General features: G+C 43.3%; 1 protein-coding gene across 1 annotated transcript in view; it reads left to right on the top strand.

The window, feature by feature from the left end:
* Positions 1–12209, top strand: part of ST3GAL6 (ST3 beta-galactoside alpha-2,3-sialyltransferase 6) — a 72361-nt gene that overhangs the window by 54961 nt on the left and 5191 nt on the right. The window contains 3 exon segments of the mRNA XM_065876750.1: positions 7963–8058; positions 11014–11200; positions 11305–11442. Coding sequence (XP_065732822.1) covers positions 7963–8058; positions 11014–11200; positions 11305–11442 — 421 coding nt within the window.

The raw sequence follows: 12209 nt of genomic DNA, 5'->3' as shown, positions 1-12209 counted from the left end.
GGTATGGTTGAGGTACCCTCTAGATTCCTTTCTAGCCACTTTGTTCAGAGGGCACCATGATGCCACACGTAGAACAAACGGTTTGGAGTGACACACCTCTAGTTCTCTTGCCATCGTTTCCCTACGCTGTCGCTCTTGATTTCTCGGGACTCGGTTCCTTGTTAATCTCCAAAGCACAGCTCACACAATTGTGGCCATGCTTTTTTATAAACTTCACTAGTGATGGAGGATATTTTTGGAGGATATTTTAAGGGAATTGCATCACAAAGAATACCCACAATGTGCCCATGTTGTGAGATCCTGACCCTTCCTGGCTGTGTGTGGAGCTCTGTAGCACCAGCTTGCACCCTGGTCCTGGAGATTGCTGCTTTCTCCTCAGTGGGAGCACATCCTCCCACAGCCAGAGCAGCGAAATCCTGGATCACAAAATCTCTGCTCTCGCTTAAAATACAGGAACCAGCTCTCCTCCCGCAGCCATCACCATCGCATTCCGCAAGCCTGCCAGATTCTGTGAAGAGTGCTTGAGTCCTGCATAGGTGGTTATAGAGTAACTAAGCAGAAATATCTTACTTAATGGAAGCACCTGTGTTAAGTCAGTTGCTTGCTAAGTGGATGGGGATTTGTGAAGGCTGCCTAGTTGCTCATCCGGGCAGAATCCATTATGTCAGCAGTGGCAGAGCCAGGTTACATCGGCAACCAGCCAGGGTGGGAGCATGGTCTTTGACAGCTTACGACGTCAGCAGTGTATTTATTAAAAAGAGCCCAGGCTCTATAAGGGATATCAGTGTCTGCATCACTGCTCTGGCCGTCCTCCTGCTTTGCAGTTTCTTTACATGGCAGCATTTTCAGCCAGGAGGAGGACTTGAGGGTGAGGGGAGGTTGTGATTCTTCATCAACAAAGTAGTCATTTGTGGCAGAGAGGAACACATACGTGTTCTGTAGCAACTGCTGTGGTCAGATGTTGGATAGAGAGAGATACAGAAACCATGGTACACATGCCGGAGGAACTGACGGATGGCTCTGTGTGACACAGGTTGACAACATTTGAGACCTCAGTGATTCCCCTACTTTTTAAAAGGGCATGCTGAGATCCAAGAGGTTAGGTCATGAGGCCAGGCTCCCAGAGGTGCTGAGTAGGGGAGCCACAGCTAGCAGTGAGATCTCCACCCCACTCCAATGCACAGGGTTTTAGGATCTCTGGGCTGCAAGTAGCACTATTCCTAACTAAGCGTGATTTGAACTAAGTGGATGGTTATTATCTCCCATATCACATAGATGTGTGGATTCAGATGTATAGAATCAGGTTTGTGGATCTAGCTCACAGGGCAGGCCACGTATGGCTGCACAGACTGGATTGCACAAACCGCGGGAGTGCCGACGTACTGGGTACCACCTGCACGTCTGTATGGATTGGCTCCAGTTATGGGATTGAATTAATGGCTCGGTAATGTCAGGGCAGCTTCTTGGTGGCTCTCTCTAGCTTTCCCTCTTTGGTGCAAGATGACTACAGCCGCCCTAACCTTGTTATCGCATGTCAGTATCTAAGCAGAAAGGATGGGTAGATAAAATCAGTGTTCTGCTCAAACCATTCTCTTCCTGGGGGTAAAATCTTTTCCAGGGCATTTAACAGACTTCCCTCATATCTTATTGCCCAGGGATGGTTCATGTGACCACATCTAAACCAACCATTGGCACAGGAATATACTCACCACTGTTAGGCTTGTGAAAGCGGGGCTCTGCCAGCAAAGGTACAGGGGTAATGGGTGTTGGGAATATGACCAGTGGGATCTGCCAGAGATTGCTACATTGAAGATGGAGTGATACATTTTAATGTATACACTGTGCTGCTGAAAGGAGTCATACAGCATTTAGAAAAGAAGACAGATCACAGATCACTGCAAGTGGGCAGTTCACGTTTACTTTCTCTGTATTGATGGTGTTGATGTTTCACTCTGCACAGGCTAGTAACTCTTCTGGATCTGCCTGACTTGATGAGAAACATGGCTTTCACCTAGGGGAAGTGTAACCTCTTGCCATCACTATTTCAGCAGCTTTCCAGATTTTCCATTAACAGGTTCAGGCACTCTGGAATGATCTTGTTTTCTGGGTGAGCAATTTGAGGCACATGGATTTCCCTACCTGTTTCCAGAGTGGAAGAAGGAAGAACGGCTACCTGTTTCTCCAGCTACAAAGTCACACTTAAGGTGACAACCAAATCAGTTTCTAAAATGCACAACCTGTGAATCAGGAAGTTTTAGATCGGAGGATGCAGAAATGTAAATATGTTTATAAATAAAATATAAATAACATATAAAATTTTAGATTAGAGGATGCAGAAATGTAATATTCTTGCCCACTAGGGATTCACAATTCACTGCGGCTGATAGTGAACGAAAGTTGTGTTAATTAAATATCTTGAAGGTATACAGTCACCCAAAGGACACTGGAAGTTATGGATTCACGCTAAGGAAACAGGGGAAGCCAGGAGCCCAGGCCAGGTGGATGAAGCCAAGGAGAGGATGAATCACTCCTTTGGTAATATGGGGGTACCTGCTGTGGAGGGAGGGAAGCAGTGAATTACAAGGTATGTGGTTCAGACCGTGGATCTGTTCCATTTCACATTTTCCAGCATCACGGGGGGGCTGTGAATACCAGCTGCAGAGGAGATGTTCTTGCCTAAGAGTAGTCTTAGGCATGCCCCTTGAGGAGTTCCTAGTGTCATGTATGATATTCAGAAAAATGTGTGGATCTTTGCAATATCCCTTGCCAAGAGGAAAAGTAAAATTTCATTGACGAGATTTCCTTTTGAAGACATCAGCACACTTTTCCTGTGGTGAAGGGCCCTGCCCTTTCCACCTGCCCCCTACAAAGCTGACAGAGAAAAAAACAGAAAGGGAAATTTAAAAAATGCGGTGACCATGGAACTGTAAAGCGTCTTTGGAACTGGAGTTCTCTTGGGTGAGGCAGTGTCCATACGATTTCTTTTCATTTCCCCCAAGCGGGCGGAGGCTGAGTAGAAGGAATGACCCTCTCTCTGTAACCAATCCTTGGGGCTCCTGTGAAACAGATCTGCTTACACCCTTAACTCCCCCTTTTCTTTTGGCTGGAAGGCTTGTTAGGGTTTGTGAGAGGAGGTTCAGGACCTTGAGTTTGAGAGGGGACCAGGGATGTGACCTGAGTATGACAGATGGTACCTTCTTGTATTGCGATGCTCTTTTGGCCACGTGATCTGGGGCTTGATTATGAACTGTAATCCCGCCTGATACAGATAACACTGAGGGAAACTTCTGGCCGAGTGTTTATGCAACTGGCTGTGTCTGGGACTGAGCTGAGTTCCCTCTTTCTGGGGTCAACTGCAGAGATTAGGCCTGTGGGGCAGGAGTCCTTTGTTGAGGTTCCAAGATAAGAACTCTGGGGACACACAGTGGTGGCCTGTGCTCCTGGCCCCGCCCCGGCATGTTCGGTGGTATTGGAGTCAGGCAAGCCTGGTTCAGGCTGGGGACCCCAGTCCAGGATGGTTGCTGGGAGGGGAGTGGCCTCCAGCCTTCTTTGAAGGGAGAGGGTTAGTCTACATGCCATAAATTATAGATATTCCTCCTTCACCTCCACACAGGTGACCTCCCAGGAACAGAGCTGTTATTTCCATCCTGTCCATTCCTAGCCACTCCCTCCCTGGTGCCCAGCCTCACTTAGCGTCCTGGCAGGGAGACGGGGCAGCATCTGGAGGGTCAGCCTCTGATTTTGCATTAAACTGGCTGTGAGGTCATGGAAGGAGGAACCACACAAGCTGTGTGTGTGGGAATTGCTCCCTGCTGTACAGCTCTCATGGGCTAGGTCTGCTCAGGAGGATGGCCGCAGACCCAGAGAGAAAAGCGTTTTGAAGTTGACCAGCATCCCCATCTTCTCCGTGCCACCTGGCTGCAGAGCACCGTGGACAGAATAGCTTCCTGGAATTGGGATTTATGTCAAACTTGTATATAAGAGCACCTAGAAATGTTCCTTTCATAGTTAAAGACAAGCAGATTTAGGAAAGAAACTTCTAGAACACATTGTGACATGTCCATCATAGGAGGTCTGGGGGTACAGACTCAAGGAGGGCCTGTTGGATGGTTGCCCCCCAGCCCCCATCAGTACCATCTGTGAAACCCTGGATCTTCTTGTTTTTGTAACAAAGTAGACACTGATTATGCATGACTTTTTAATATTTGGGAGCTGAAAGTCTCAAAACATTAAAAAAGTGTTTTTAAAAAGTTTAAGGTGTGAGGCTTCCCTGGTGGTGCAGTGGTTGAGAGTCTGCCTGCCGATGCAGGGGACACAGGTTCGTGCCCTGGTCTGGGAAGATCCCACATGCCGTGGAGCGGCTGGGCCCGTGAGCCACGGCCGCTGAGCCTGCGTGTCCGGAGCCTGTGCTCCGTAATGGGAGAGGCCACAACAGTGAGAGGCCCGCGCATCGCAAAAAAAAAAAAAAAAGTTTAAAACATCAAGCAAATAGATGAACTAAACAAATTCTAAATAAAAAAGGGAAATTTACATGTGTAGGAATGTGTATCTTGTCTCTCCTTAACCTGACAGGACCAACTCCTGGCTCCTTTCAGTAGTTCCTGTATTGCTGTGTTCTCTACGTTTAAATATTCTACAGCATTTGTGCAATTTTGCTACTGATTAATCTCCTAAGAGCCTTACGGTCTGGAGTTCATCTGGTCTGCTGATTTCATGGTTCTTAGAGAAACAGTTTTTTCCTCATACTTCCATGTCATGAGGGCCCTGCAAGGACAATCTCAACAGCCTTCTCCTCTGTAGTTTTCTCCCCGAGAGGAGAAGGACATGATCTGTTCTGTCATTTCTCCAGGCCTGGCCGAGTGGTGGTGAGAGCTTGGAGTTGGATGGGCCAGGCCATTTTTTAAAAATTAATTTTTATTGGAGTATAGTTGTGTTAGTTTCAGGTGTACAGCAAAGTGAATCAGTTATATATAGACATATATCTACTCCTTTTTAGATTCTTTTCCCATATAGTTCATTACAGAGTATTGAGTAGAGTTCCCTGTGCTGTACAGTAGGTTCTTATTAGTTATCAATTTTATATGTAGTAGTATGTACATGTCAATCCCAATCTCCCAATTTATCCCTTCCCTGTCCCTCTCCCCCTTGGTAACCATAAGTTTGTTTTCTACAGCTGTGACTCTTTTTCTGTGTTATAAATAGGTTCATTTGTACCACCTTTTTAGATTCCACATATAAGTGATATCATATGATATCTTTGTCTTTCTCTGTCTGACTTACTTTACTCAGTATGACAATCTCTAGGTCCATCATGTTGCTGCAAATGGCATCATTTCATTCTTTTCTATGGCTGAGTAATATTCCATTTTGTGTGTGTGTGTGTGTGTGTGTGTGTGTGTGTGTGTGTGTACCACGTCGTCTTTATCCATTCCTCCATTGATGGTTGCTTCCATGTCCTGGCTATTGTAAATAGTGCTGCAGTTAACACTGGGGTACATGCATCTTTTTGAATTTTGATTTTCTCCGGATATATGCCCAGGAGTGGGATTGTTGGATCATATGGTAGCTCTGTTTTTAGTTTTTTAAGGAACGTCCATACTGTTCTCCATAGTGGCTGCACCAGTTTATATTCCCACCAACAGCGTAGGAGGCTTTCCTTTCCTCCACACCCTCTCCAGCATTTATTGTTTGTAGATGTTTTGTTGATGGCCCTTCTGACCGGTGTGAGGTGATACCTCATTGTAGTTTTGACTGGCATTTCTCTAATAATTAGCAACGTTGAGCATCTTTTCACGTGCCTCTTGGCCATCTGCATGTCTTCTTTGGAGAAATGTCTATTTAGATCTTCTGCTCATTTGATTGGGTTGTTTGTTTTCTTGATATTGAGATGCATGAGCTGTTTATTTTGGAGATTAATCCCTTGTCCGTTGCTTCATTTGCAAATATTTTCTCCCATTCTGTGGGTTGTCTTTTTGTTTTGTTTACGGTTTCCTTTGCTGTGCAAAAGCTTTTAAGTTTAATTACGTCCCATTTGTTTATTTTTGTTTTTATTTTCATTACTCTAGGAGGTAGATCAAAAAAAGATCTTCCTGCGGATTTGTGTCAGAGAATGTTCTGCCTGTTTTCCTCTAAGAGTTTTACAGTATCTGGTCTTACACTTAGGTCTTTAATCCATTTTGAGTTTATTTTTGTGTATGGTGTTACAGAATGTTCTGATTTCATTGTTTCACATGTAGCTGTCCAGTTTTCCCAGCACCACTTATTGAAGAGGCTGTCTTTTCTCCATTGTATATCGTTGCCTGCTTTGTCATAGATTAGGTGACCATAGGTGCATGGGTTTATCTCTGGACTTTTTATCCTGTTCCATTGACCTATATTTCTTTTTTTGTGCCAGTACCATACTGTTTTGATTACTGTAACTTCGTAGTATAGTTTGAAGTCAGGGAGCCTGATACCTCCAGCTCCGTTTTTCTTTCTCAAGATTGCTCTGGCTATTTGGGGTCTTTTGTGTTTTCATACAAACTGTAAAATTTTTTGTTCTAATTCTGTGGAAAATGCTATTGATAATTTGATAGGGATTGCATTGAATCTGTAGATTGCTTTGGATAGTATAGTCATTTTCACGTTATTGATTCTCCCAGTCCAAGAACATGGTATATCCCTCCATCTGTTTGTGTCATCTTTGATTTCTTTCATCAGTGTCTTACAGTTTTCTGAGTACAGGTTTTTTGCCTCCTTAGGTAGGTTTATTCCTAGGTATTATATTCTTTTCTTTTGCAATGGTAAATGGGATTGTTTCCTTAATTTCTCTTTTGGATCTTTCATTGTTACTGTATAGGAATGCAAGAGATTTCTGTGTGGTAATTTTATGTGCTGCAACTTTACCACATTTATTGATGGGCTCCAGTAGTTTTCTGGTAGCGTCTTTAGGATTTTCTATGTATAGTATCACGTCATCTGCAAACAGGGACAGTTTTACTACTTCTTTCCAGTTTGGATTCCTTTTATCTCTTTTTCTTCTCTGATTGCTGTGGCTAGGACTTCCAAAACTATGTTGAATAAAAGTGGTGAGAGTGGACATCCTTGTCTTGATCCTGGTCTTAGAGGAAATGCTTTCAGTTTTTCACCATTAAGAATGATGTTTGCTGTGGGTTTGTCATATATGGCTTTTATTATGTTGAGGGCCAGGCCACGTTGGATGAGAGCTGAACAGTAGATAAGCCACTGGCCTAGGCTGATTCTGGCCAGCAACGGGAAGTCCCACTTCATGTCCTACTTTAAAGCTCTTTGCCAGGAACACACAGTAAACTTTTCATTTGTATTGGTTAAGCTCCAAGAACCAGTACCCGTTTGGGGAATTGAAATGAGCACGGCAGGTACAAGGAAGCTGCACTTTGCCGACCAGATTCTATACTGTCTGTCTCCAAACTTGTAAGACGCAGCAGTAACCCAGAGCTGGAATCTCAGGGGAATGGGTAATGCTGATGGAAAATACATACACATCTAATATGAAACACACTTGTATCAGTATTAACATGCAGAATCCTATATTGAGGGGTATTTTTGTAGTCCAAAGGTCTGGACTCAATCCTAATTTTACCTCTTTGGAGTATGACTTTGAAATGTCACCTAACAGTTTTTTGAATCTCTTTCTTCATTTGTAAAATGGGAATATCAGGCTTACTTATCTCAGTGGGTGGTTATGAGAATCAAATGAGGGGATGTATATGAACTGATATGTGTTAATAGTTGCTAACGATGATATACTTCCTATGGAATGTTATTTCTTGAATCTTATATCTTTCTGATATATCCCTAGACCTGTAAGTTACAACTGGTTCTTTTTCTACTTGTGCAACAAGTGAAATCTTGTATTGGGTTCCTCAAAGTATGAGTGGGTTCTTGGAATCACCCGGTTTTGTAAAAGATGGCTCAATCTCTCTCTTGTCATTTGCCCAACAGTGTGCCATGTAAAAAATGTGTGGTGGTTGGTAATGGCGGAGTTTTGAAGAATAAGACGTTAGGAGAAAAAATTGACTCCTATGATGTAATAATAAGGTAAATATATCTTCTATTTGCTAACCTGGAATTGTTTCAGAAGAGTATAGTTTCCTGCTTTAGTACCGCTGTGTTTTAAAAGGAAGGAGAGTCGCTGTAGTATGTTTAAGTACATTACACGTTACTTGAGTTGTTGGCTGGAGTAGGCCTAGATTTCAGGTCATTTATTTAGCAAATATTTATGAAATCCCCTTAATATGCCAGGCACAGTCCTAGCTGTAGTTCTAGCACAGTTCTAGGGGGATATAGCAGTGAAAAAGAATAATATTCTTGCTCCCCGTGGAGCTTCCATTCTAACGAGGGGAAGAAAACAGTAATTAAAGAAAGAAATGTAGTAATAAATGCCATGCAAACAATTAAAACATGTGTGAGAGAGAATGACTGAGTGGCTATTTTTGAATTGATGACTGTTTTGAAGGGGAGACGTCTAAACTGGACCTAAGACCACACAGTACCGGCCGTATGAAGACTAGGGAATACAGACAGAGAGGATGTTTACTGCAGGTCTCCAGGAGGGTATGATGCTAGGTTTAAGAGCAGCAGCAAGAAAACCAGTGAGGTTGGAGGGCAGCAGGCTGGGGAGGTGGTGCAATTGGCAGCGAAGAGGTAGGTAAGGGGCAGGCTGTGTAGGACTTTGTAAACTACGATTAGAGCTTGCGTTTTATGTTAAGTATAACAGAAAACTTTTGAAAATTGTTAAGCAAGAGAGCAACTCTATCTGGTTATGTCTTTAAAATACCCTGGTGATGGCATGGACAATGAAACAGGAAGGACAAGCTGTGGAAACGAAGAGGCCAGTTAGGTTGCTGCATTTGGGTAGATGATGGTGGCTTGCAAAAGGACTGTCATGGTGTGGAAGGAGATAAGGGGCTAGACTGAGGCATGTTTTAGAGGTAGAGTTATCAGGATGTTCTGATGCATTAGATGTGAGCAGAGATGGGAATAAAGGAATGCAGGATACCTCCTCCTAGGTTTTCAGCTTAAGAGATTGGCTGGATAGTGGTACCATTCATTGAATTGGGGAGGACTAGGGTAGGAACAGGTTTAGAGGAGAATCAAGATTACTGTTTGAACATACCAAGTTTGATATGCTTACTAGATTTGCAGTGGGTAAGTCAAGTAGGCAGTTAGATAAACAGGTTAAAATCTTCATTGCGAACAGCCTGTAAGTTGTACTTAAACCATGGACTGGGTGAGATTTCCCAGGGAGAGACAGAGAAGAGGGCCCAGGACTGAGCTTTGAAGTAGTCAAAACTTAAAGGTTGAGCAAAGAAAAAGGAGTTACAGAGTTGGAGAGGATCTACCAGTGAGGTAGGAAGAAAGACAGGAGAAGGTGATCACAAAAGCCAAGAGAGCACAGTGTTTTAAGACAGAGGGAGGTTTCATGCATGACAAAGGCTGGTGAGAGGTCATGTAAGATAAGGACAGAGTTCACCATTGGACTGGCAAGCTGAAGCTCACTGTTACTCTTGACAGAAGAAGACTTGGAGGCACGGTGCGGGGGAGAAGCCCAAGTGGGGTGGTTTGAGGAGAGAATGACAGGTGAGAAAGTGGAGAAACCAGTAGAAGCAACTCTTTAGAGAAATTTCACTGTGGAGTTGAGAAATGAGATAGTCGCTGGAGATGATTATGGACTCAAAGGAGATTTTCTATTTTGTTTCCTTTTATAAAGATAGATTCTAAAGCATATTAGTAAACTGATGGAAATGAATAAGGAGGTTGGTGTGGTAACAAGAGAGGGGATGGGGTCCAAACACCAGCGTGGTTATCTCTGCAGTGGAAGGGAAAGCTGGGATTGTGGTTACAGCTACCAAGTCCCGTAGGTGTAATGGTGGGGAAATGCGGACATTTCGAGTGCTGTTTTCTCATTGAAAGGGTGAAGATGGCTATGAATAGTCTTCTGTAGAGTGGGAAAGCTTTGCGCTGGGCAATGCATTAGGATGACCTGGCAGTGCTTGGGCATTTTGCTGGGTTACAAGCTGAGGGTTGCTGCACAGCGTGGTCACCTTATTTTCTGTGGATTATTCATTTTGAGGAAGCTGTGAAAATTTATCCACAAAACAATGTTGAAGCACTCACAAATTTCTTTATAATTGTCTAAAATCTGGTCACCTAGAACCACACCAGGCCCTTGTGGGAAAATGCCATTAAAGACATTATGAAAGTCATTTCAGGTGTTACTAAGGCTGCCTTATATCACAGTCAGTGGCAAAGGGTCAAACAGTATTTATCTCCTAGGGGACAGTGTTTTGGGAACAGTGCATTCCTTTTCATAGCACACCTTCATGGTGTGTGCATAAATAGTATATGTCTAACCTTGGCTTTGAGTATCCACAAACCCAACACTGGATCCTTTGTGGTTCTTTGGTTCACACCAGAGAGAGTCATTCATTTGGTTGTGCTTGGGTATAAATATAGCAATTTTATGTTGTTACTTTATTTCAGAGCACAACAATTTTGGTGGGTTTTCAAATCACCTTAACTGTGACTCTTGCCTGTCAGTCACTGAGACACACGTCCACCTGCTACATGATTGTGTAACCCTGGGCAAGTAACTTTCTCTCTATGTACATTGGGGCCCTCATCTACAAACACAAGGGGTTCTGTCTGGATGTCCTGCCATGTCTCTTTTAGCTTGAGTATTCTGTGGTTTTATGTTCCCATTTGTTTCATTTTGTCTTCAGTTTTTCTGGAGGTAAGAATGAATTATCAGGTCCCCACAGTTAATTTTCAAACACAAATGAATGTTTCTGCCTTTGATCAAACAGCTGTTTCACGAAAGGGAGTTATTTCCTTGGCTGTTACGTGTGAAAGATTGACGGATTGCCGTGTGGCTTTAGAGCCCTGGCTACACAGCTGACAATGTCTGTCCAGCTCTGAAAGCTCTGAGAACTGTGATGGACGTGACCCGTACTGCGCTTGATCTACATATCTTGTGTGTTTTACTACCCACAGAATGAATAATGGTCCTATTTTAGGACATGAAGAGGAAGTTGGGAGAAGGACTACCTTCCGACTTTTTTATCCAGAATCTGTTTTTTCAGATCCCAATCACAATGATCCTAATACTACGGTGATTCTCACTGCTTTTAAGCCGCTTGATTTAAAGTGGCTGTGGGAATTGTTGACAGGTGGCAAAATAGTAAGTTGGCAAAATTGATCTGGCTTCCAATTACCTTCACTTTTTTTTCATTAAAAAAAAGAGACAACAACAAGTTGTATTTTTATTTTCTTACTTTATTTCAGAACACTAATGGTTTTTGGAAGAAACCAGCATTAAATCTGATCTATAAACCGTATCAAATCAGAATATTAGATCCTTTCATTATCAGAACAGCAGCTTATGAACTGCTTCATTTCCCAAAAGTGTTTCCCAAAAATCAGGTATGTATTTTCCTTTGCAGTTTCAAACTAAAGACCTCACTGGGGTGGGACAGAGGGTCCTTGGGGCTCTTGGAAACTGGATGAGAACCACAACTTGTGAGGTGGCTTCACTCACGCCTGGGTTAGTGAAATCACATTATCTTTGGATTTTAGCTTTGTTTTTCATGTTGCAAGGAAAAGAACCTTAAATGCGTGTGGGGGTTCTGCCATTAATTAATTCATTAATTATTTTTGGCTGTGTTGGGTCTTTGTTGCTGCCCACTTGCTTTCTCTAGTTGCGGCAAGCAGGGGCTACCCCTCCTTGGGGTGCGTGGGCTTCTTGTTGTGGTGGCTCCTCTTTGTTGCGGCACACAGGCTCTAGGTGCGTGGGCTTCAGTAGTTGTGGCTTGTGGGCTCAGTAGTTGTGGCGCACAGGCTTAGTTGCTCTGCGGCATGTGGGATCTTCCTGAACCAGGGCTCGAACCTGTGTCCCCTGCATTGGCAGGTGGATTCTTAACCACTGAGCCACCAGGGAAGTCCCTAATTCTTTTTAATTATAAGGAATCTCGTTGACTCTGACTCTTGCAGCCCTGTTTGTCTACATTCCCTAGGGAAAAAATAGTCTTTAGACCCATACAGAGGCAGGCTATGTTTTTCACTTGAAGCTTGAGTAACTGTGTAATGTGATATCTCAGCTGAAATGAGGCTTTCCCTTTTGTAACTGGGTAAAATCCAAAGAAATAAACACGTATTTTGTATCTTTTCTTCAGCATGATAAAGAAATTCTA

Source organism: Phocoena phocoena, chromosome 4 (assembly GCF_963924675.1).
Source record: "Phocoena phocoena chromosome 4, mPhoPho1.1, whole genome shotgun sequence".
Classification (NCBI taxonomy): domain Eukaryota; kingdom Metazoa; phylum Chordata; class Mammalia; order Artiodactyla; family Phocoenidae; genus Phocoena; species Phocoena phocoena.
This window is presented reverse-complemented; position numbering and strand designations above follow the sequence as displayed.